This window comes from Microtus pennsylvanicus, chromosome 1, assembly GCF_037038515.1.
Source record: "Microtus pennsylvanicus isolate mMicPen1 chromosome 1, mMicPen1.hap1, whole genome shotgun sequence".
In the NCBI taxonomy this organism is placed as follows: Eukaryota; Metazoa; Chordata; class Mammalia; order Rodentia; family Cricetidae; genus Microtus; species Microtus pennsylvanicus.
The window spans coordinates 41,170,959-41,194,204 of NC_134579.1; the positions used below are offsets into that span (position 1 = coordinate 41,170,959).

Here is a 23,246-nt window from a genome sequence, read left to right on the forward strand (position 1 = left end):
GCATTAGTAACTTTTCCAATAAACCTTTTTTTACCCCGCCCCCCCCCATTTTCTCAGTGCCTCTCTTGAACCCCTCTCCCCACTCTGAAACCTTTTATTGTTAGTATCTCCTACACAGGGCTTCCTGCATATGATAATAAGAGTCTCCCAGATGGAAAGCATTGGTTGCTGCTATATTTGTTCCAGCCCCAGAATGGCATAGTGTTGGACACACAGGAGGGAGTCAATTATTTCTCTAAATAAAAGAAAAAGTAAACAAATGTTTGTTTGTAGGAATGAGTATGTAGCTGAATGTGTGAATGGCTGATTTGCCTAGAGCCTGTAGCAGAATAGGTTAAGGAAGAGGGAGAAGCAGAGATATGGGCTCAGGATAAACCTTGCTTTGAGTTTTGGTTTAATCACGTAGCTCTGTTACCCCAGGACTCTGGTTGAGCCTTATCTGTTAATGAGAATTGTAAAGCCCAGTATCAAGAGTTCTGTAAAAATTAAGTGAGAATTTGCAAAGATCTCATACCATATTGGCTGCCTAGCCAATCTTAATTTTCTTGGCTTTTGCCTCAGCTTCTTGAAGCAGACAGACCAGATCTAACAAGTCAGGAAACATCGAAGGCAACCAAAGCAGTGGCTTCATTAAAAAAACAAAATAAAACAACACAGCCATCATTTCAAAGGAAACAAAGATATATGATTTCAATATGGACTCTAATATATTTGAACAGATCAAAATGATCTTCAGCTGGAAGGGGAGTGGGGAGTCTGTGACCTCAGAGCACCCCGCTCTCCATCTTGTTCAAGACCAGGGTTCTTGGACTAACAGGAAAGATGTAAGCAGATCCCAATGCTCAGAAGGCAATCACCCAGTGTAGCTAAAAAGCCCCGGCCACAACAGAAGTTGACAGCATGCTGTGCAAAGGGGCCCTGATTCAACGCAGGATGTCTAGAAATTGTTCCCGGAGCATGGACAGGTGAACTTGCTTCTGTCATACACAGGCAGAAGGCTCTCTGGGAAAAGACGCACTCCTGGTACTGAGAGAGAAGGTGACAGTATTTGTGCGAAGGCTCATGTATGCCTGGAGGCTGGGATTTGCTCAGTGGGTAGAGTGCTTGCTTCCCCATACAGTGCCCTGGGTTCCATTCCATGCACCCAATAAAACCAGATGTGATACGCTCCTATTATCTCAGCACCGGGAAGCAGAGGCAGAAGAATCAAAGACCAAAATCTTCCTCAACTACAGAGTGAGTTCCTAGTCATCCTGGGTATGTGAAACCCTATTTCCAAAATAAACAAATTCTGGAGAAAAGGGCTGACTGGTACATGTTTTGGCTTAAAACCAAAAAGTTTGATGAAATTCTATTTTGAGAGTTATTTTTAGTTCTTTTTAAAAAACCCTTTTATTCTTATTTTATGTGTGTGGGTGTTTTGTCTGCATGTCTGTCTGTGTCCCATGTTTGTGCCTGGTGTTCACAGAGTCCAGAAAGGTCAGATCCCCTAGGACTGGAGTTACAGTCAGATGTGAACTGCTGTGTTGTTGTTGGGAACAGAACTGAGGTCCTCTGGATGTGAAGCCAGTGCTTTTAACCACTGAGCCATCTCTCCAGTCCCCTGGTAGTTATGTTTTAAAAGACATGATGAAAGTCTTCCCTTTCCAAGAAGAGAAAGAAGTATGGAAGAACAAATGGACATTTCTCCGCACACAGAATACGAATTGTTCTCTTTGCACGTTTGATAAAGAAATGCAGAGTATACTTCTTGTGAGGGTTGATTAAATAATTTTTAGCAAGATTTATTTATCTCATGTGGGTGAGTCTTTTGTGTGCAAGTATGTATGCACACCGTCTGCATGCCTGGTGCCCTCTGACGTCAGAAGAGGGTGTCAGATGTTGTAACAAAAGATGGGTGGATGTGGGCCACCATATGGGTACTGGTAATCCCACCTAACCTGGGTTTTCTGAAAAAGCCTCAAGTGTTTTGAACTGCTGAGCCCTCTCTCCTCTTCCTGTGATGGCTAATAATATGTGTCAACTTGGGGAGGACCTGGTGCCTAGATTTTGTTTGTTTTGTTTTGTTTTCTACCAGTCTAGGTATTGCTATGAAAACTCCTTCATTCAGACGTAACATTTAAGTTAGTAGACTATTTTTTTTTAGATGAGGTCTCACTATGTATCCCAGACTAGAATTTGTGATTCTCCCACCTCAGCTTCCCAAGTGCTGGATTAAAATGTGCACCACCGCACCTGACACATCAGAAGAGTCTGAGTAAAGTAGCTCAGCCTCTATCACACGGAAGGCCTTCCCATATAATGGAAGGCTGTTAGTGCAGACGCTCATGTTCTCTGGAGAAACAGTCGTATCTCTTTCTAAAACCACAGTATAGAAACCCAGCCTGAGTTTCAATCTGAGAGATCAACTCTGAGTTTTTAGGTTGCCATTTGCTCTGCAGACACACTGTTAGCCAAAAATCACACAATCTAGCAATCCAGTTCTTTAAGATCAAGCTCTTTCTCTCAATAGATCAGCACACACACACACACAGAGGGAGGGTATGTGTGTGTGTGTGTGTGTTGTGTGAACATGGGTATGAGCATGCTATCACCTGTGTACGGAGGTCAGAGGATAACCTGTGGGAGCTGGTTCTTTCCTTCTTTTTTGGGCTCTAAGAATTGAACTTAAGTCACCAGACTTGCTAGGCAAGTGTCTACCTGAGGAGCCATCCCACCTGCCCTAATGTGTCTTCTTTTCAAGATGTCGTTTACATTCATTTTTTAAATTGAGAGGCTTTAACTCCCTTGCCATTGACCCCACTTTTATCTCACAGTTAAGGGAATCTTGTACCCCAAACCACCTTCCCACCCCACCCTACCCCCTGCTCAGTCTTCCCCTCTCTTCCCTTCAGTTCATGAAATGCCATAGACACAGAATCACCTCTTGGATCCTGGTTAAAATGCAGAAACATCTAGAAGAAACACAGTGAGTCTCATGAGCCATCAACAGCCATGCCTCACGGTGAGTGATTTTATTATATCTTTCTTCTTACTGATCTTCACAGGGAGAAGAAAAGTACTGCCCGAAGGACACACACCTCAAACAAAAGTACAACATAAAAAGACAAATCTCCCTTGTTAAGCCTGGAATCTCAGGCTGGGAGTGGTGGCTCATGTCTGTGTCTGCAATTCCATCCCTCTGGGGCCAAGAGAGGAGGGCTCTGAGTTTGAAGCCAGTCTGGGCTACATTATGAGAGACCCTGTTTCAAAACATAAAACAAGGCTGGGGATGTAGCTCAGTGGCAGTGTACCTGTCTAGCAAAACGTAAAAGAACAATGACAAAAAGAAAAGGTAAAGAGAGGGAGGGAGAGGAGGAAAAAGAGGGTGGCACACAGACACAGAGGGAGAGAGAGAGAGAGAAGCGAGAGAGAGAGAGAGAGAGAGAGAGAGAGAGAGAGAGAGAGAGAGAGAGAGAGAGAGAGAGGAGAGAGAGGAAGAAAAAGAGCTAGTGTGCCCGGGGAACACGGACACACCTGTGGCTTGGGTCTTTCTCTCTGGATAGTTAACTCCCAGAGATGTGACATGTCCTCTCATCTTGCCTTCTATTGAACACCCAGCATTAGAGGCTGGCTCACAGTCATGACTTTCTGAAACTCTTCATATCATTCTCATATACCACTTCCCTCACCATGTTAAGGTTCTCTACCTGGGAGTACTAGAAAAGAAACCGGTAGGTGGGGCGAGTTACATAAGTGTCCTACAGTAGCAGAAGCAGAGAAATAGCTGTGTACACTAGCAACGATGGCACTGTCGGCTGACTGTGTGCCTCACCTTGCATGTTTCCATGTAGGGGGGCCTGTGAGCCCCACCCTATTGAAGAATGTCCAAGTGACCCGGCATCTCCAGGATTTCATTGCTCAACACCCTGGGAAGCCCTTTGCTTTTAGAAGCACTGATTTTTAAGAGGTTGAAAATGTATTTCTTTCTTTTATTCCCCTGTTCTTGTGCTTTCTTTAAGTTTGTTTTCTTATGAAGTTATTCATACCCGGGGTGTTGATACCTTCAGACATGCTAGATAGGTTTAAGAACAATTGCTCACTAAACAACAATGTCCAAAGCAGGAGAGAGGTGAGGCTCGCCTACCACTCATAAGATTGTCTTTTCAAGTTCATTACCTCTTCTACTTACTCAAGTTTCTGGCACCAGAGAATACACAAACCACACCTCAAACTCATGCTAGAGAAATTTGGATTAGGAAAATGGGAGGGAGGAAAGAGAAGAGAGGGTGAGAAAGGGAAAGACGACGCAGGACCCTCCTCATCTGTGTGGTCTCTGTCCCAGTTAGGAAGCTGTGGCTCGTCAGGTTTGTGCGCAGCCTGCAGGGCCATCAGGCCGGGATTCCAGTGGATTCTGGGCTTGATTGATGTTGTTCCTCGGAATGTAAGCAAGGGTGAGAAAAGAAAATTTGACGTTTCACTTACTTTTTGCCTAACTGGTGCCTAACTACTCTTGCTAAATGTTTATGAGTCTTTCTCGGTAGTTAAGAATATAGGAAAGTTGTTTTCGGAAGCCTAGTGTAGCACAAGGCGAAATAGTGTGCTGTAAGGGGAAGATGAAGCAAAAGGAGAACTACTTCCTCAAAAACCTAGGAAAAGCACAGAGACCACATTACCTGTAAAACTAAAATACTGCACAGGCAGGATGCACATTGCCTCCTGGCCTGCTGTGCTTATTAGTTCTCCCAGCAAGAAACAGCCAACAACCAAGTGCCTTGACTTTTTATAAAGACCTTAAAATTAATCCAAATTCATAAATGTTCTTAAAAATGCCTAAAGCTACTGATAAATGAAAATTTAGACTTATAAACAGAATCATAAAAGTATAAACATCTAATAATAATACTAGTGTTACTTGAAACAACTTTTTTGTGTAAAAAATATTAGAACAGAAATATGTGTATCTAAAACCTGCAGATCCTGGTGGATCAACTCAGTGGCGAACAGTAAAAATCAGTCTGGTAAAACTGGCCTTGATTAGATAAAACTAATTCGCTGACTTATTCCAGACCACACACCAATCAAAGCAGAACTGTTTAGAGGGAAGACCCGCAAAGAAACTGCCCCACCAATCCTTTCAAGGCTTGTCAGACCAAATGATTTATCAGAAGAATAGGAAACTTTTTGTCAGGTAAGGGGACAAGTAATTATCAAAAGAGAATTTCCCAGAAGAGTTGCAAGATCTCAAACTACAAACAGGACAGACTCATCAAATCCCACTTCCCTAGTTCCCAGGAGAGCCCAGAGTGTCCAGTGGGCTTCTCTGAGACGTTCCAGTACTTACACAGTGGCTGCTGGGTGGTCTCTGCTCCTCTTGCCTGCTGGTTCTGGGCTCCACCAACTCACTCAGCAGTGCACATCAGCCCAAGGTGCTTTTCTACCCCACTGACTTCTCTGGAACTGCAGTCCCAGGGAAGGGTGGTCTGTGATTGGGAGGAGACATCTCACATGGGCTGAGCCTGCTGCTGCCTGAACCTGCCCAGCTGAGCAGGAAGCATTGTGGGCAGATTTCTGCTGCTTTGGAATGTGCATCTCTGATGGAGAGGTCAGCTTTTCTCCTTGAATACAAACTCGGGATTTTTGTGTTTAGTTGATTTTTTTTGCTTGATTGGATCATTAACTTCTAAACTTTTGCATAATGAAGAAGGCTGATCATTCTCCCTTCTCTGTTTGCTTGCACAGTGTCAGGGCCAGGTTCATTGTCTAGCCACAGGTTATATTCTCAGGGACAGTAAGGCTTAAGTCATGTTCGTAAGGTGAACAGCAACTCGTAGAGGAGAAGAAAGTTAGAAACAGATGGAGAAACATAGAGATACGATCAAGTAATTATTTGATGTCTATCTAGGTCCTTCCTTTCTCTTCTCTTTGTCCCTTCCTTAAGGACCACTATGAGTTATATATACACAGCACAAACAATATTGCTTTTAGTGGGTAAATAGCAGCACATAGCTTAGCTAGAACTGAGGGGTAAGTAAAGGCAGGTATAGTAGAAAGGACTGGACACTTTAATCAATGGACTTGGGAGTTTCTCACAGGTTAGCACCGTCTCCTCACAGGCAATGCTCTTCTTTCTACTCAAGGAACAGAGTTAGAGCATAGTTTGCTCATGGGGGTGTGCCCTGAGATCCAGGCCCATAGAGACTCAAGCACATGATAGGTGGGACAGCCTAGGACCATGCCCTGGCAGCTTTGAGGGTGAAGGCCTGTCTGAGCTCTGCACTGGGTGCCTCCATGATCTCTGTCTTAAGGCGAGGGTCACCCAAGGAAACAGATTTTCACAGTGGAGACCTATTCCTGAGCAAGGCTGAGGAACCCTTCTCACTTGCTCTTACATTCCTAGAAGTGCTGAACATTTCCAGTGCTTACAACTGAAGCTGTTTTCCTTTACACCACCTTGTTCGTATCACAGATGGAGAGACAGCTGCCTATTTGCTACGCCATTTTAATGAATGCATTGTACTCTGCTCTATGCATTTGAAACCATCTCCCTGGCTGAAAATTCAGGTCATTAAAAAAGTTCCCGTTGTTATAATAATGTTGCAGAAGACATGGGATTTTAAATGCTCATCATTTCCTTAGTAACATTCTCAAATTTTAAATTGGTGCCCAAAGGCTGTGTTTATTTTTAAAATATTTTGACTTATGAGCATTTCAGAGACATTGTAAAATGATTGTTTCCTGGAACAGTGTAAGTCCCCGTTTCTCTTCACCTTTAGGTACTATCTTAAGACAAGAAGGCATTTAAACAGTCTTCAACTTTTAAAAATTTCTCTTTCTTTTTTCAGTCACATGCTCTCACAAGCAAATGTCTTAATTTTATATTGCTTATATGACATGGCCAAGGCAGCTTCTAAAATAAAGCACTTAATTGGGCTCATGGTTGCAGAGGGTTGGAGTCCATGACCACCATGGCAGACAGCCCTGCAGCAGGCACACAGGCATGGCACTGAAGTTGTAGCTGAGAGCTAAATCTGACCACAAGCAGGAGGCACAGTGACTTAGAGCTTAGGAGTGACGTGGGTGTTTGAACCCTCAAAGCCTACCACCAATGACACACCTCTCCCAGTAAGGCCACACTCCCAATCCTTCCCATACAGTTCCAACAACTGGGAACCAAGCATTCAAATATGTGAGCCTGTGTGGACCATTCTGATTTAATCCACCACAGTCAATTCTTTCACGTTCTTGGCCATCTTCTATAAGTGCAGTGTGTGTAGTCTTACAACTTAAGCTGAGGAAGGCTTGATACATTTTTGAGACTACTGGTGCACTATGTATATTGCAATTATTAATTTTTTTCAGATATTATAGATGAAGCTGCTTATTCATTTCCTGACTGTTCAGACATGAAATAAGCACATAGAAACTGTATTAATTAAAACACTGCTTGGCCTATTAGTTTATTCATATTTTTAACTAGCTCTTATATCTTAAATGAACCCATTTCTGTTAATGTGTGTATCGCCATGTGGTTGTGGCCTATGGTTAAAGTTCCATCTGGTGTCCTGTGTCTGTCTCCTGCGGCAGCTATGTGGCTTCTCCCTAACTCCATTTATTCTCTCTCTAAATCTTTTCCAGCCTGGCTATATTCTGCTAAGCCACTGGCCAAAAGCAGATCTTTATTAGCCAATGGCAATAAAACATATTTACAGCATACAGAGGGGAATTCTATGTCAAGTTACCTTTTGGCTTTTTAGTTATCCTGTAAGTATTGCTTACTTATGTCAATTATATATAGCTTCTTAATGATTTCTGATTTTGGCATTATATTTAAAGGCTTTTAAACTCAAGATTTCATATTATTCTACTTTTCTACTTTATTTTATCTAGTTAATCATTGTTTTATCTATTTGACTGTCTTTTTCTATGTGTGTTTGCTATTATGTGTGTCAAAAGGTATTATATGATGTGGACTAGATCATATACTTATACATATTAAATAGTAGCAACAGTAACAGTATTTGGATTAATTTACTGCAATGTCATTGTATGTACTTGACCCATGAATACCTGGGCAATTCTGTGGTTTGACAATTATCCTCACATTTTTATTATAAAAATTTGACACAAACTTTTCCTATGAAACTCTCTACACTTGGTACCATTTCTGGAGGTATATTTCATCCACTGAGTGGTTTTATAGTGGGGAAGTTTTGGTGATGACCATTGTGATGACTAACATGCCTGTAATGGTCATCAGAAAAGAGAGGCCCCCAGTGGCTCATAGCCACAGGTCAAAACCACAACTCTCTCTGAGCTTTACCCTCACTGTGTTCCTAATTAAATATTTCCCTTCCTTGGGGCTGAGGGTTGAACCCACAGCCTCACATGGCTGACATGAAGATTAAAGTATAGTTATAGCTCCTGGGACACAGGTACCCTGGAACAACACTTGTCTACACCGCTATGCACACAGATATCAGAGAAGACAGAACTCCAGGCATAGTTGTACTTACATGTGCTCATCTGTGCTACAAGGTAGAGAAGTAGGTGGGGGTTGAATAGAGTTAAGATAGGGCTATGTAAGAGCAAAAGAAGATGGGCGAGAAGAATGACTAAAGAAAGGCAAAAATGGGCTACAAAAGGATTTCTAGAGTTGGGGAGTGAGATGGGGAGACTCTCAGGAATGGGGGGAATAGAAAGATATTTCTAGAAGACTTGAACATTGCTGTTCTGAATTTCACAGCTTTTTTTTAAATCATTTTTTCTGTTTTCCAGCAAGCTTAAAAATGTTAACCTCCAAGCTTTTATGTAAAAATGTATTAAAATATGTTATATCTCACAAAATTCATCTCTTGGAAGCATTTCTTATCCCAACTGACATGTGCTGGTCTCCGTCTACACCACGAACTTTCCTGTTCTAGAGATTTAACGTAGTGAAATCATATATGTCTTTACTTAGGCCTGTTTGTGTCACAGCCATGCGTTCTGTATTCTACTCTTTCATTGCCGAGTAACACCACTGTGTGTGGACACACCACCTTTCCATTTTAAATTTAACAACTGCAGAAGTAGCACACACTATTCGCTACACTAGTTGCGCTAAGTGTACAGTCTGGGAGTGTGAAGGACATGCACATTCTCATGCAACGAGTCTCCAGAGTTCTCCATCTTCCAAATCAGACGAGTTGACTCTTCAAGTGGCTTCTAATTCTTCTGCTCTCCTTCAGCTCCCAATACCCACAGTGTGCTTTCAGCTTCTTCAAACTTGAATATTTATAAATATGTTAAGTACTAATTATTGACATCAATGTAATTAATACTAACAATTGATAATTAATATTAATTATTTAATAATATTGATGAACATTAAGTAAAATCATACAACATTTCATCTCTGGCTGATCTTAGTGAGCTCAACACTCTCAAGAGTCATGTAGACCAGAACATAGCTGTAGCATTTTACATCTCCACGAGTAGGATATAGGGGATTTAATTTCTTTCCACTTCTACCAATACTTGCCACTGTCTCACCTTTTGACCGCAACCATTCTGCTAAATAAGACGCGTTGCTTCATTGCGACTCTCACATTTCCTTAATTGCCAATGATGCTCAAATTCCTCTTTATGAGGCTCATGCATTGCCCACTGTGCTAAGGGACAGGGAAACAAAATCTTTAAATAGCAGAGGGGAGGGTTGGGGATGTTGGTCAGCTGGCACAGTGCTTGTTAGTCACGCAGGAAGCTCTGGGTTTGATCGCCAGGACTTCACAGAACTGGGTGTGGTTATATACTTATAATTCCATCATTTGGAAAGTAGGGATAGAAGTCTCAGAAGTTCAAGATCATCCTTGGTTACAAAGCAACTTTGAGGCTAGCCTGGGCTACTGAGACCCTGCCTAGAAGAAAGAAGTAGCGAGGGAGGGAAGTGGGAGAGGTAGGGGGAGGAAGGGAGGGAATGCGGAAGCTCAGGGAAAGAGAAGATTTGGTTTTTGCCACTGTGAGGAAATCAGTGACAAAAGTGAGGGGGCCCATTGCTCAGGTCCAATCAATATTACTCCTGTTGATAAGAACACTTCTGATATAACATTGCTAGTTACTATTCTAGGCACGTTCTCAATAAAATACTGGCAAACGAATCCAAGAACACATTAGAAAAATTATCCATCATGATCAAGTAGGCTTCATCCCAGAGATGCAGGGCTGGTTCAACATACGCAAATCTATCAATGTAATCCACCATATAAATAAACTGAAAGAAAAAAACCATATGATCATTTCATTAGATGCTGAAAAAGCATTTGACAAAATTCAACACCCCTTTATGATGAAAGTCTTGGAGAGATTAGGGACACAAGGGTCATACCTAAATATAATAAAAGCTATTTACAACAAGCCGACAGCTAACATTAAATTAAATGGAGAAAAACTCAAAGCCATCCCACTAAAATCAGGAACACGACAAGGCTGTCCACTCTCTCCATACCTCTTCAATATAGTGCTTGAAGTTCTAGCAATAGCAATAAGACAACACACAGTTCATGAACAACTTAAAGGAAAAGCTAAACAATCAGGAAACGAGGCAGGAATGCTTGGGGCACAATTATGAGAAAGAAATTGTCAGAGCCAGGACAGCGGATTTGTGTGTGAATGTCAAACAAGCATAATCCATTGCCAAGAGTCAAGTCCACATCAGTGTTCCCATAGAAAAGCTTTAAAATGTTTGCCATACAAAAATAGAACCGAACAATCATCTCAAATATGATTTCTGACCAGATACTCTCATACCAGATAGACTGAGTTAAAGCATTTGGCGGCTAAATACCAGTTGGACTGGTTGCACATTCCGCCTGATATAAATTTCTCTAGGGGATAAAGGTGACGAGGAAGTGACATTGCCTCACCTGCCCAGATGTGTGTAGGGTATGAACACATGCCTGAGTTTTACCGTAGGCAAAAGCCAGGGGAAGATTCAATCTCATTCACCAATGGCAGAATGAAGCAGGCAGTGATAAGAAGCCATAGTGTGTGCATTTTGTGGGATTATCCAGAGATACCTGTAATAGTCATGTGAGATTTACAAAGGCACTCTATATATTCTGACCTAAACCGAGAACACACTCAGGCAGAGTCACCGTCGAGGCCTGCTGAAAACACATTTTTTTCCAGGGAGAGAGGAGCACAGAGCTGATGTGAGTGACAGCGTACAGTGCTGGCGAGAGTTAGTCTTCAGATGCTCCTCCGCTGGTCTCTGTATCGGATCATTTCCTGTATCTAAGGAGAAGAAGAAAAGACAAATTTTCCACTGGGAATCTTTATCTCCTCAGAATCACCACCTCCTGTAGGGGTTAAATATGTAGAAGTTTAAAATACGGAAGTCCTTGGACTGAGGAAGCACAAATAATTTAGACTCCATAAGTGAAGATCCATGGTTTCATCTCTAAATAAACCATTACAAAATCGAGATATACAGAGTCTGGAGAGATGGCTCAGTGGTTAAAAGCACACACTGCTCTTGTAGAGAACTTGAGTTTGGTCCCCAGCACTCTGCTCTCGTGGCTCACAACTGCCTGTAACTGCAGCTCCAGGAGCTCTCTTCATAACTGTAATTTTGCTACTGTTATGAATCATAATGTAAATACTTGTGTTTTCTGATGGTCTTAGGCAACCCCTGTGAAGAGCCGTTCAACCCCCAAAGGGGTCATGAACCGCATAGGTCGTGAACATAGGTTTGAGAACAAGATGGACTAAACTACTCCCTAAAATATTAAAGTGCTGGGTAGGTCCTCACATCTACACGGCGAGCATTTGACTGAGCCCTCATACAGCGATTTTTCTAATTCAACTTTCAGTGATGAAAAGGAGCTATGAAGATGGGTAAAAGCAAAAATACTCACTGCACAAACATGAGGGCCTGAGTTCAAATCCACATAAAAACCCGATTTGAGGCAGGAACATTTAAATCTTAGTGTTCCTACAGGGATATGGGAGGTAGAGAGAATTCCCAGCAGACACTCAAAGCCAGTTAGTCTGGTATAGTCAGCAAAAACACAACAAAGGGACCCTGTCTCCAACAAGGTAGAAGATGAAGAATGACCCTCCGGGTTGTCCTCTGGCCTGCACATGTGCTCTAAGACACTCACAATGCTCATGTTCTCACAGATGAATGCACACACACACAGTTCCCAGGTTAGACACTTCACAACCACCTGAACTCCAGTCCCAAGGCATTCTTTATCTTTCTCTGTTTTCCATTGACATCCTCATCCCCCCTTTCTTTCTCTCTCTCACTCACACTCACATAAACATAAATATATTTAGGAAAAAATAACCAATTCATTGAAATTATAGTAGAATTCCGCCCCCCCCCAATATAAGAAAAGAGATGGGAATTCAAGTGTGAGTGGTATTTAAAATTCCAAATAAGCATAACCCCAAACTGATTTCTTCACAGTACATTATAGCTAAAATTCTTAGACTAAGGAACAGGAAAAGACAATTGAAAGCTGAGGGGAACTGAAGGAGAAAGACACCAACTTATGATCCTAGGCAAATTCTTCAGAACTACAGCAGACTTCTCATCAGAAACCCTAAATCTGAAAAGGCATGGAATAATATATTTCCAATCCTGAGAGATAACTGGGAGATGTGAGGACTTTGGAATTGCACTGTGTGGGTAACTAGAGACGGAAGAATACTCCGTGATTAGTATGGAGATAGTCAAGTCTACAGAGATTAAACCTTGGAGAATGCCCAAGGGAAGGACACCTGTCTAGGGGAAAGGTGGCCCTCGGGGGTGGAGGAAAGTTAGGAAATAACCAGAGTTGAAGGTGAGAAGTGATTACCGTGTCAAAAGTCTCAGGGCAGAGGAAGAGAATGCTGGAGACATCTTTTTCACTTGGCCCATGGCAAGTGTTTATGACATTAAAGATCACAGTTTTGGAAGAGGATTGAGGTAAAGGATGATCACAGGAGATTTAGAGAAGAAATAGAAAAAGGAGGGAGAGCCATGTGCTTACATCAGCTTCTCAACAGTTTTGTTTGTGGCTTTACCCTGACGTTCAGACAGAGGTGCTGAGCCCCATGTCAGATTGTTAAATGTTTTTGTTCTGTTGCTCTTTCCCACTCCCTTCATGATGACATTTACAAAGGAAAGTAAACTGCTTGCAAAGCCTAGAAGCAAGGGAAATGGTATGAAGACAAGGCTAATGGTGGAGTGTACTGGAGGCTTGGGTTACCTGGTCCTTAGGATGGGAGCCCCAAAATACCTCTCTTGTTAAAAGGCTCCTGATTCTTTCCAGCCCCACTCTCTCCTCCAGCTATGGTGATAAAATGTAAAAGTTTAAAGTTGAATTTATAGCAATATACTATACCTCACAAAATCCCAGGTTTGGATATGTGAACACTAGAAATACATGTGTATGTGGGTCAAGAAATCAGTATAACTCTATGTTCACTATAGCGTCACACATAATAACCCACGAAGGATCATTGATATATAACTCAGAATAGAGAATTTGCAAATAAAAAAGAATGACAATATGAACCCTATGAGTGAATCTCAATCATGTTGTTGATCAAGGAAGAAAGCTCTTAAGTAATCAATACATATTTCATTACTTTCATGTTACATTTTAAGGGACATTAATTTAGAAGTAGCAAGAATGAATATTTCATGTAGGAGAGAGGGTAAGGCACCTAGTTGAGTTCTGAGGAGCTGCTAACACGCTGTCTTGATTTTGAGAGAGAAAAGCAGAACTGTGAACCGTAAGGTTAACTCTAGAACAGAGAGACTGGAAAGGCCACCCCAGGCAAGCCTTTATCATCCCTTGCACTGCTGGAGATCACCCTAAGGATCATATGATGGCCCCTTTCAGTGAACAGGAAAAATAAGACCACATTTAGGAAGTGGAACCTAGGAGGGTATTCCCAAGAGACACATGTGTACAAAAGTAGAGTGTCCCAAGGTGACCTAACTTAGGGGCTACCACGTATGAGCTGCATAGCATTTTCCTCACTCCAACAGAGAGGATTATGGGATGGCAGGCACATGCTCAGTAAGCACGAGGTTATATAACTTAGGTCAGTCCAAGAAATACCCAGCTCTTCAGGGAACCCTTCCTTTAGAACCAAAAGCCCCTGGACTGGAAACAAGGCAGCTCTGGAGCCATGTGTTTGCCTGAGAATGACTTTGCTCATTGGAGTGTGCTCTCCGCATTCAGTTTCAGTAAAGCTGTCTTAGGGTTTCTGTTGCTGTGAGGAGACACTATGACCACAACAACTCCCATAAAGGAGAACATTTAATTGGGGCTGGCTTACAGTTCAGAGGTTTAGTCATCGTCACCACGGTGGGAAGCATAGTGGCCTGGAGAGGGGCTGAGAGAGGATGTACATCTGGACCCTCAGGCAGCAGGAAGAGAGAGACACCGGGCTTGGCTTGAGCATCTGAAAACCCAAAGTCTGCCCCCTAGTGACACACTTACTCCAACAAGGCCGCACCTACTCCAGTAAGAAAACACTTCCTAATAGTGCCACTGCCTATGAGCCCCTGAGGCCATTTTCACCTAAGCTGCCACAATAGCTATGCATTTGTACTGATTTTCTGGGCTTTTGCTCCATGCTTTGAGTCATAGAAGACCCCTTCAGATCTGTGCAGTTTTCTGTATGTATGATTGAAAAGCTCTAAAAGTGAAAAAAAAAATCTCCCTTTTGCTAAAATAAGAACAACAAAAAAAATTCACCCAATCATCTCTAAATTTGGATTTGATAAAATTTATTTTAAAATCTCAGAAAATATATGAGAAGGGAACTTACTTAAAATGATCAATGACCATTACAAAAAATAAGCATCATATTTAATAGTGAAGCAGTGAAAAATATTTTTTTTTAAGGAGCAAATAAGGTAAATCAAAGCAGGTACTTGCATCCAGCATTGATTATTCTGGAGATTTCTAACCCGAGTGCTGCATTGGTCATTATCCCAAACAAAACATCAACAAACAGAAAAACAGAGCATACATTCACAGTAGAATTCTATGAAGGGAAAGGAATTACTTAAAAAGAAATAGATATGGGGAATCATATGGAGCAAGATAATCAATGCTAGAGACAGTAGAAGTAACTTTAGGCCTGAAGGTGTGTGTGTGTGTGTGTGTGTGTGTGTGTGCCTGTGCGTGTGTGTGTGCGTTCATGTTCTTGCATGTGCACTGCACACTGAGGTACGATTTGAATATTATTGGAATCCAAAAGGTAATAGTTATGCAAAATAAGATGCCTCCAGACAGACAGATCAGCATGTACTCATAAAGAAGGCCACAGAAATAAACCTAAGCACGCCTTTCTTTTTCTTCCTGCTCCTCATCCAGGGTTTCTCATGGTCTTAGCCCAGCAGAGAATCAGGACACAAGCCTAATTGAGTTCCTAGAGATCAGCCTTTCTGTAGGGAGGAGAAGAGAGGAAGATGGCTGTGAAGCATCACCGAGAAGACCTGCACCATAGGTGATCAGACGAGGGAGCAAGAAGGATGGGAAAGGTCAAAAGACCACTCACAGATGATGTGCGTGTGCCTGTGGAAACCCCAGTGCTTCAACATATCTGGAAATACTTCACTAGAACCAAGTCAGGGTCAGTGAGGCTAATGACTAAGAATAGCAAAACTGTATTTCTGCATGCCAGCTAGTTAGATCCTCAAAATTTAAAAATTTCTACACACACTAGTATCAAAAACATTAAATACCCACAAGGAAACCACCAAAATACATGTACAACATGTATGCAGATAGTAAATGTACCGAAAGAACTTAAAACTTAAATGAATGACCAAGAAGGATGGGAAGCATTTATTTTAAAGTTATCACTCTCCCCAAATAGTGACCCAATTGAGACCAAAAGCAACCACACACACACAATCCGACTGGTGTATGCTTGTATGAATATGGAAGTATACATTACATATTATTATGTAACTTCATTAATAATTCTTAAAACGAATATGGAAATAGAGCTCTAAGAATATCAGAGATATGTTTAAAGGAGAATAAAGTGGGCAAGCTTTCTCTACTAGGTACTGAGTTATTCCAGTCACAATAATTAAGAGTCTTATTTCAAAGCAAGTATTAATAAATATGTGAAATACAAGTCAATGTGTAAACTATGACCTTTACTAAAAGGGGCTGGTTTCTGGATGAATGAAAGAAGTGGATCTTTATCCAGTCTCCTATGGGTACAAAACTGATTCAAGATTGTAGACATAGATTTGAAAGGTAACAAAGAAACCCTCCATTTCACACACACACACACACACACACACACACACACACACACACACACAGTAATTTAAGAAACTATAGTCAAATGTGGGTGAAACTTCTAACATAAGACAGTGGAAGTATTTATCATAAATAAAAATATTGTTACAGTTGATATTAAACTTGAGAATTTCTGCTCATCAAAAGATAAGAGCTAGAGAGTCAGACAAAGAGTGGATGGATATACAAACATATGTGATTAACCAAACGCCCACAGCCAGAACATTCAGAAGCCTGTTGCTAAGGACTAAGACATGAAGTATTACTATAGGAAACTAAGTGTTTTCAAACGGCCAGTTAACAGATGGAAAAGCATGCCAGTGCCCATCAGCCAGGAAAAGGCAAAAGGACACTAAAATGAACTACCTACTTACCTGCACAGCCACGGTTAAATACAGTGGCAACAATGAACACTGGTAAAGTTACAGAGCTGTAGCGGGCAGGGGTGCAAGCTGGTACACTCATGTTGGAAAATGAAAACAATCCATTTGAAGCTAAGCAGATACATGTTCTACAATCCAGCAATTAAAGTATACAGCCAAGAGTGATATACCACTAAACGACCCGGATGGGAAAGCTTACTACAAGGTCTTTTGTAAAAGCTCCAAATTGGAAATAATCTGCATGTCCTTGGAAAAGAGAATGAATCAGCCATAGTAGTCTACCCAATGAATAGTATGCAGTGCTGAAAATGGATGAATAGCTACATGCAACAGAAGGCTCCATCTCCCAGACAGAATCTGGGGCAAAAGAGGGAAAACGAAAACAGCACTGAGCAAAGACAGTTCAGAGAGCTCACAGGTCTCAACAAAAGTGTTTCATGACTCATGTTTACAGTAAAATTTTAAAGAAGAGTGAGCAAGCTCTTAGAGAGGTCAAAATAAGCAACTCATTTGTGGGAGCTAATGAGGAGGGGGCCTTCTGTGATGCTAAGCCGCTCTTTTCCAGTTTGAGACAGGGTCTCACTATGTAGCCCTAGCTGGCCTTGAACTCACAGAGATCTGCCTGCCTCTGCTCCCTGAGCACTGGCATTCAAGAGGTGAGCCCCCATCCCTAGATTTGTTCTGGACTTGAGGAAAAATGCTTAAATGGAAGCTGCAGTACATTTCCTTCATGATGGCTTGGAGCTGTTCGTGGTCTGCTTTGTCCATCTGTCTGTGTGTGTGCTGTGTTCTGACAATGAGAACAGAAGGCTTGTTCTCTCCCACTCCATACCTGGTCTAGCATGAAGTTCAGAGGGTCATCCGGCTTTTCATAGACTAAGTTTTCAGTGATCTGCTGAGAGAAAGCACACCACACCACACTTGGTTCCAAGAGGTTTGCAGTCAGCTCCTACTGCCCTAGCCATTCTAAAGGCATTCCCATATCCCCAAGAAACATCTTTCTTTCTTTGGATGAAATCAGGCAAATCAAGATCAAATTTGAAGGGCTAAAAGTTTTATTTAAAGAGCAATGCATCTTTTTGGTTGTTTCCAAGATCAAAGAGATGGTGGGAAAGTTGCAAAGCGTTTGAGAACTGCGATGTTGCTAGATGATCAGTTAATAAATTATTTGCTTTAAACAGTTAAAAAAGAGTTCTTAAAAGGGAATAAAAGAATGGCACTGGGGATTTACATATAATTGTCCAAAATACTTGACTTTAAAACATAAAAATCATGTTTTGTTTTAGTATTAAATGAGGAAGGATACATCAGATTTATGAGATTAACTTCCATACTTTTTTACTGTTGTTGAATAACTCAAACTCAAAATGCTGTCACGAAGCAAGCAAGCATCTCATTTGCAGGGAATAACAATCATGTTCATTTCAGGAATAACATATTAAAATATACTAAATGTATCTGTATCACTCAATTCTGTATTCAATATATATATACTTGACGTTTTTAATTAAATTAATTAATCAATTGATTTTATAGTGCTGGAAACCTTGTGCATGTGGGGCAAGTATTTTCTCACTGAGCTATATATTCAGCCACTTCATATATATTTTTATTGAACAATATATATATAATAATTTATTTTCTTTAATATCACACTCCATTTATAAGCATTATTTTTTCTTTAATTTGAAAAATTATAGAATAGACAAATTTTTTTAAAAATTAAACTTATTTTAAATGTGTATATATACATGTATGCATGTGTGTGTGTACCTTGGTACATGTGTGGAGCTTGCATTAGTGTGTATGTATGTGTGTGCATGTGTGTGTCTGTGTGCTTTGGTACATGAGGAGAGCTTGCATTAGTGTGTATGTATGTGCGTGCATGTCTCTATGTGTATCTTGGTACATGCAGAGAGCGTGTATTCATGTGTATGTATGTGTATGCATGTGTGTGTGTACATGTGTGTGTATATCTTGGTACATGTGGGGAGCTTGTATTTGTGTGTATGTACATGTGTGCATGTGTGTGTGTGCCTTGATCCATGTGGGGGGCTTGTATATGTGTGTATGCATGATCAAGATACTTATACATTGTTTATATTTGGAGGTCATTGTCCTCATTTACTGCACAGTTGTTTATTATCTTAGTCTTTAATTTAGATAGGTATTAAGAATTATAGATCAATAGTCATCTATGTTTGTCATACTTATAGTTAGACTAATCAGGTTCTTTAGATACATAAAGATTATATTCTGCATAGATAGATAGTCTTCAACCACTTCAAGGATATGTGGAACATGGCATTTAAATAACTTAGGGTTTTGTTGACATGAGACATGATTGCTCCTGGCAGCACCGATCTATTCTCTAGAGAATGTTGAGCACCAAAGACACTCCACTTGGAGCCTGTTTTCTTCTTGCAAAAACTGGCCTTTGGGCAAAGAAGTGCCCATGCCTCGACCACTGACAAGATATAGTATCCAGAAATGGATAAACAGGACTGTCAAATCTTGCCAAGACAGGGTAAGACGGTTTTGAAAAATTTCTTGCCTTTGAAAATGGTCTGTCAGTTATTCTAGGCCATAGCCAAAGTTGGTTGCTTCAATGTTGCAAAATGAGACTTTGGGTGATTGCTCAGGTAGCTAATTGTTTCTGTCATATATTGCTCACTTTGGAAGCTACTTCCTTGTACTTCCTGCCTGCTCAAGTAATATTATTTCCCTTTTCAGGCCTTTGATAGGGTTGAAGATTCGATAGTCATAGTTACCGTCCTCTTATGATCTAGCCAAGCCATTTCCTAAACAAGACATAGACTCCATAGGATAGAATGTTTATTAAAACATTCAGCATATGTTTCTAGCTTAATATTGTTTATGCCGATTGTAATTCTAATCTTATATTTAATATCTGTTCCTAGTGTATATTGTTTTGTATTGGGTTTAGAACTCTCTTACTTAAACAAAAGGGGGAGGTGCTGCGGGAGCTTCTTCTGCTCCTTCAGCCAATAGCCTTTAAGATACCAGCCCACTTGGGCATGGTCTTGTTTGCTTTAAAAAGCAACGGTAGCCATGTGCTTGTTCTCTTGCTTCTGGCTCCACTTCCAGCTACAAGGCTCCTTTCCTGATTGCGAGGAGGGTTGTTGTCTGGGACGGTGATCTGTAAGTTTTTTTTCCTTTAAATAAATACCCATTTTTAAATCATAATTCCAAACTGGTGTGGGATTGTTTTGTGACTTATGCCTTCAGTAGATCAAAAGGCAAGGGCTTTAATCCACTGAACTATCTTGCCAGCCCCTGGACTCTGCTTTCCTAAATACAGTCCCTAGTTTTGTTTAGCAATTACTGGTTCTCTGATTAAAGACAGAAACCTGGCCACTTATACTGTACAAACCAGAGGATATTTTAAGAAGGAAACATAAAGCAGAGCGAATGAAATAGATATTTCAAATCCCTATTTTATATGAGGAATCTGAGAGCCATAGAAACTAAGTAATGTCCTCAACTCATGGATGTGTGACCAACTTAGAATCTGAATGGTGGTGCTCATAGAGCAAGGTATTTGTTCCTCCCTCTGTCCCAGTGGTTCTCAACCTTCCTAATACTGCTATCCATTAATACAGTTCCTCATGTTGTTCTGAACCCCCAATCACAAAATAATTCTCATTAATACTTCTTAACTGTACTTTTGTTACCCTAATGAATCATGATGTAAATATGATTTTCTGATGTAAATATGATGTTTTCTGATGGTCTGAAGTGACCCCTGTGAAAGGGTTGTTTGACCCCCAAAGAGGTGGGGACCCACAGTCTGAAAACCGCTCCTCTATACACTGCTTCAAACTTTACTATTTTGGATGCTTTCACAAGAGGCAAACTACTCCAATTTTAACCTGTCTAAACAGTCACTTCAAACACATGCTGTCGTAGATGGATATGTGCATTGCCTATCGGATAAAAGAGACGTACCTGGTGAACAAAACAACCAAATTACAGCTGCAATAATCTCTCATAGTTCTATACTGTTCAAGAAATCTCTTTAAAGGAAGTTCCAGTTCTAAACCCTGGCATCAGTGAGATTTATGATTCAGGAACCGGAAGGAATTTGTTATTTCTATCATTTCCTTCTGAAGAATGTTGCTCTCAGGTGGTCCTGAGAATGGTCTGCTTTTGAAGACTCGGCTCTAAAGAGCCCTCAAACTTGGTTGGTTGTTTTTTTTTTTCTGATTTTTTTCTTATACACTTATTTAAAGCTAAAATGATAATTATTGGCCAAATGCTACCCCAACGACCATCCTACATGGTCTCCAATGCTTTCAATGAACTTAATGTCACGGTATCATTGGCTTGGTATTTCTCATCTACTTTTTTTTTTGGTTAAAACACTAATTTCTGAACTAGCCCACACTCAGGAAGAAAGGTTAAGAATTAAGAGCTTTACCTGGAATATCTGAAGAATGTTGTGCTTTTCCATGTAGCGGAGTGCAACTTGATAAGGGTCTTCAAAAATGATTGGAGGTAACCGCCTCCTGTGAGTTTGGCTTGATCTCCGAGAACTCTTTCTTTGCTCAAATTCTGTATCCTGAAATTAAAACAGTCCCCCAAAGATTTATCGTTTTTAGAAAATAAACTTAAAAGTAATAGCACTTTTTTTTGCTGTCACTATCAGTGGGATCTAGATTTAATGAAATTTAAAGCCAAGAATTAAGATTTAACACCGAGAATTAAGAAAGATAGTAGTTGTGCTACTTTCTTGGTGTGTGTGTGTGTGTGTGTGTGTGTGTGTGTGTGTGAGTGTGTGTGTGTGTGTGTGTGTGTGTGTGTGTGTGTGAGAGAGAGAGAGAGAGAGAGAGAGAGAGAGAGAGAGAGAGAGAGAGAGAGAGAGAGAAACTAATGACCTTTAAGGGTTCCTTACAAGAGCATGGATCAAAGGTTATTTACAGAAGCATGGGTAAATTACCAGTGCTTACACCAAGGAGAGAATGTATCTGTCGCAGTAACCATGAACTGCTATGATCCTCAGAGCCAGTTCTTTGGCAGAGCCAACTCATCCTTAAGCACTATAAAGCACCTTAAAACTTGGTTGGAGGATATCTTATATTCCTCTACTTCAAATACTTTCTCCAACACAGGGATTTCCAGTTAACTTCACATCTCCTTGCTATGGTTAGACACCTATCATGGGAAGTGATTGAGTGGTCCTTGCTGTGGTAGACACCCATTGTGGGAAGTGATTGACACAGAGTTAGGAGCAGAACCTGAAACCATTGGTTTCCTAAATCCTGGCTCCACCGATCCTTCGTGAGTATCCAGAGGAAAACCAGGAGGCAACATATCTCTTTTGTTTCACACCTTTCCCAAAACCTATGGATAGCACATAAGACATTACATGCGTTTATTCCTCATCTCTGATTTAACCTGCATCTTTCTACCCCCGCGTTCTTGTTCCTAACACCACAGGTCCTGTCCTGTCCTGCAACCTCCCAGGCAGACATCAGATCTCCCTTTTACCTACAGTAGTGACTTCTGTGGTCTGCAATTTGTCTTGGCTGGAGGTGTAGTACCCTGTGGTGCTGATGGAGGGCAGTTTTTCATACGAGGACTGGGAATTGCTGGTGAATTCAGTATCAGGTAGGTTGTAAGCTTGGATAGTGGTTGCACTTTCTGCTTCCTCGCCAGTTGAGACCTTGGATCTGATGTCCGTTTGGCTATCTTGAAATTTGCAAGGCTGTACTTTGAAGTCAGCTTCTTTGATCTCTTTGTTGTCACCAATGTCAGATAATGCGCGGTTCTCAGCCTGGGCAAGTGTTTTGTAGTATGAGCGGTGGTCAGCCTGTTTTTCTGTTTCTTGGCTAATTTGGGTGTTGTCCTCATTAAACCTCTGTTGATCAGTGCCATCTTCATCCAAGAATTCATCTTGGTTGTAGACTTGGTGTTGACTCTTTCCTGAGGTCTTATAGTCATCTTGGTCTGGTGAAGTCTGCTCATCATACTCCAAAGATCCTTGGTCAGTCTTCTCAGAAGCTTTCCCACCAGAGGGCAACGGCACTCGGTCATCTATATTCTCAGAGGCTTTTCTCTCAAGCAAACTGGGCGATTGCTGATTAGGGGGCTCAGAAGTTCTTCTGTCAGCCTGGCCAGATGATCTGCGGTCAGTCTGCTGAGATGTTCTGTGCTCAGTCAACTGAGAAGCCTCTTCAGGGGTTCTTTGGTCAGTCTGTTCAGACCCGACATTAGCAGTTTGGCTGGATGCTTTGCCACCAGTTTGCTCGGATAATCCAACCCCAGCATGTTCAGATCCATTGTCTGTGTTTTCATGGTTCAAGGATCCTTCTGGAGCCTCTTGTGGAGGCTTATCCATTTTCTGCTGCACCTCTGACTGGCCTTGGTTGTCAGGCACTGTGGGTGGGGCCTGAGTTTGGTTGTCTAGGCAACCTTCCATGAACTTGTGATTCCACTGGGCTTTGTTCTGCCTCTGCTGAGGCTGCTCAGAGTAGGTAGGTGGCTTTCCTGCTGACTGAACAACCATCACTATCAAAAGGAAAACTACCACCCATGGGTAACTGCGGTGTGAGCA

At 41.3% G+C, this 23,246-nt stretch overlaps 2 protein-coding genes across 2 annotated transcripts in view; both read right to left on the reverse strand.

Moving 5' to 3' along the window:
* Positions 1-5,450, reverse strand: part of Upk1b (uroplakin 1B) — a 34,479-nt gene extending 29,029 nt beyond the window's left edge. Inside the window, exon 1 of the mRNA XM_075962618.1 lies at positions 5,324-5,450. The gene's annotated coding sequence lies outside the window, so the exon portion shown is untranslated. The remainder of the gene's footprint in view (positions 1-5,323) is intronic.
* Positions 5,451-11,208: 5,758 nt separating this feature from the next.
* Positions 11,209-23,030, reverse strand: Tex55 (testis expressed 55). The gene is made up of 4 exons (XM_075982149.1): positions 22,185-23,030; positions 21,111-21,251; positions 17,502-17,561; positions 11,209-11,253 (listed from the first exon to the last, which is right to left on the reverse strand). The coding sequence occupies exons 1-4, from the start codon at positions 23,028-23,030 to the stop codon at positions 11,209-11,211; spliced, it is 1,092 nt and encodes a 363-aa protein (XP_075838264.1).
* Between the last annotated feature and the right edge of the window lie 216 nt (positions 23,031-23,246).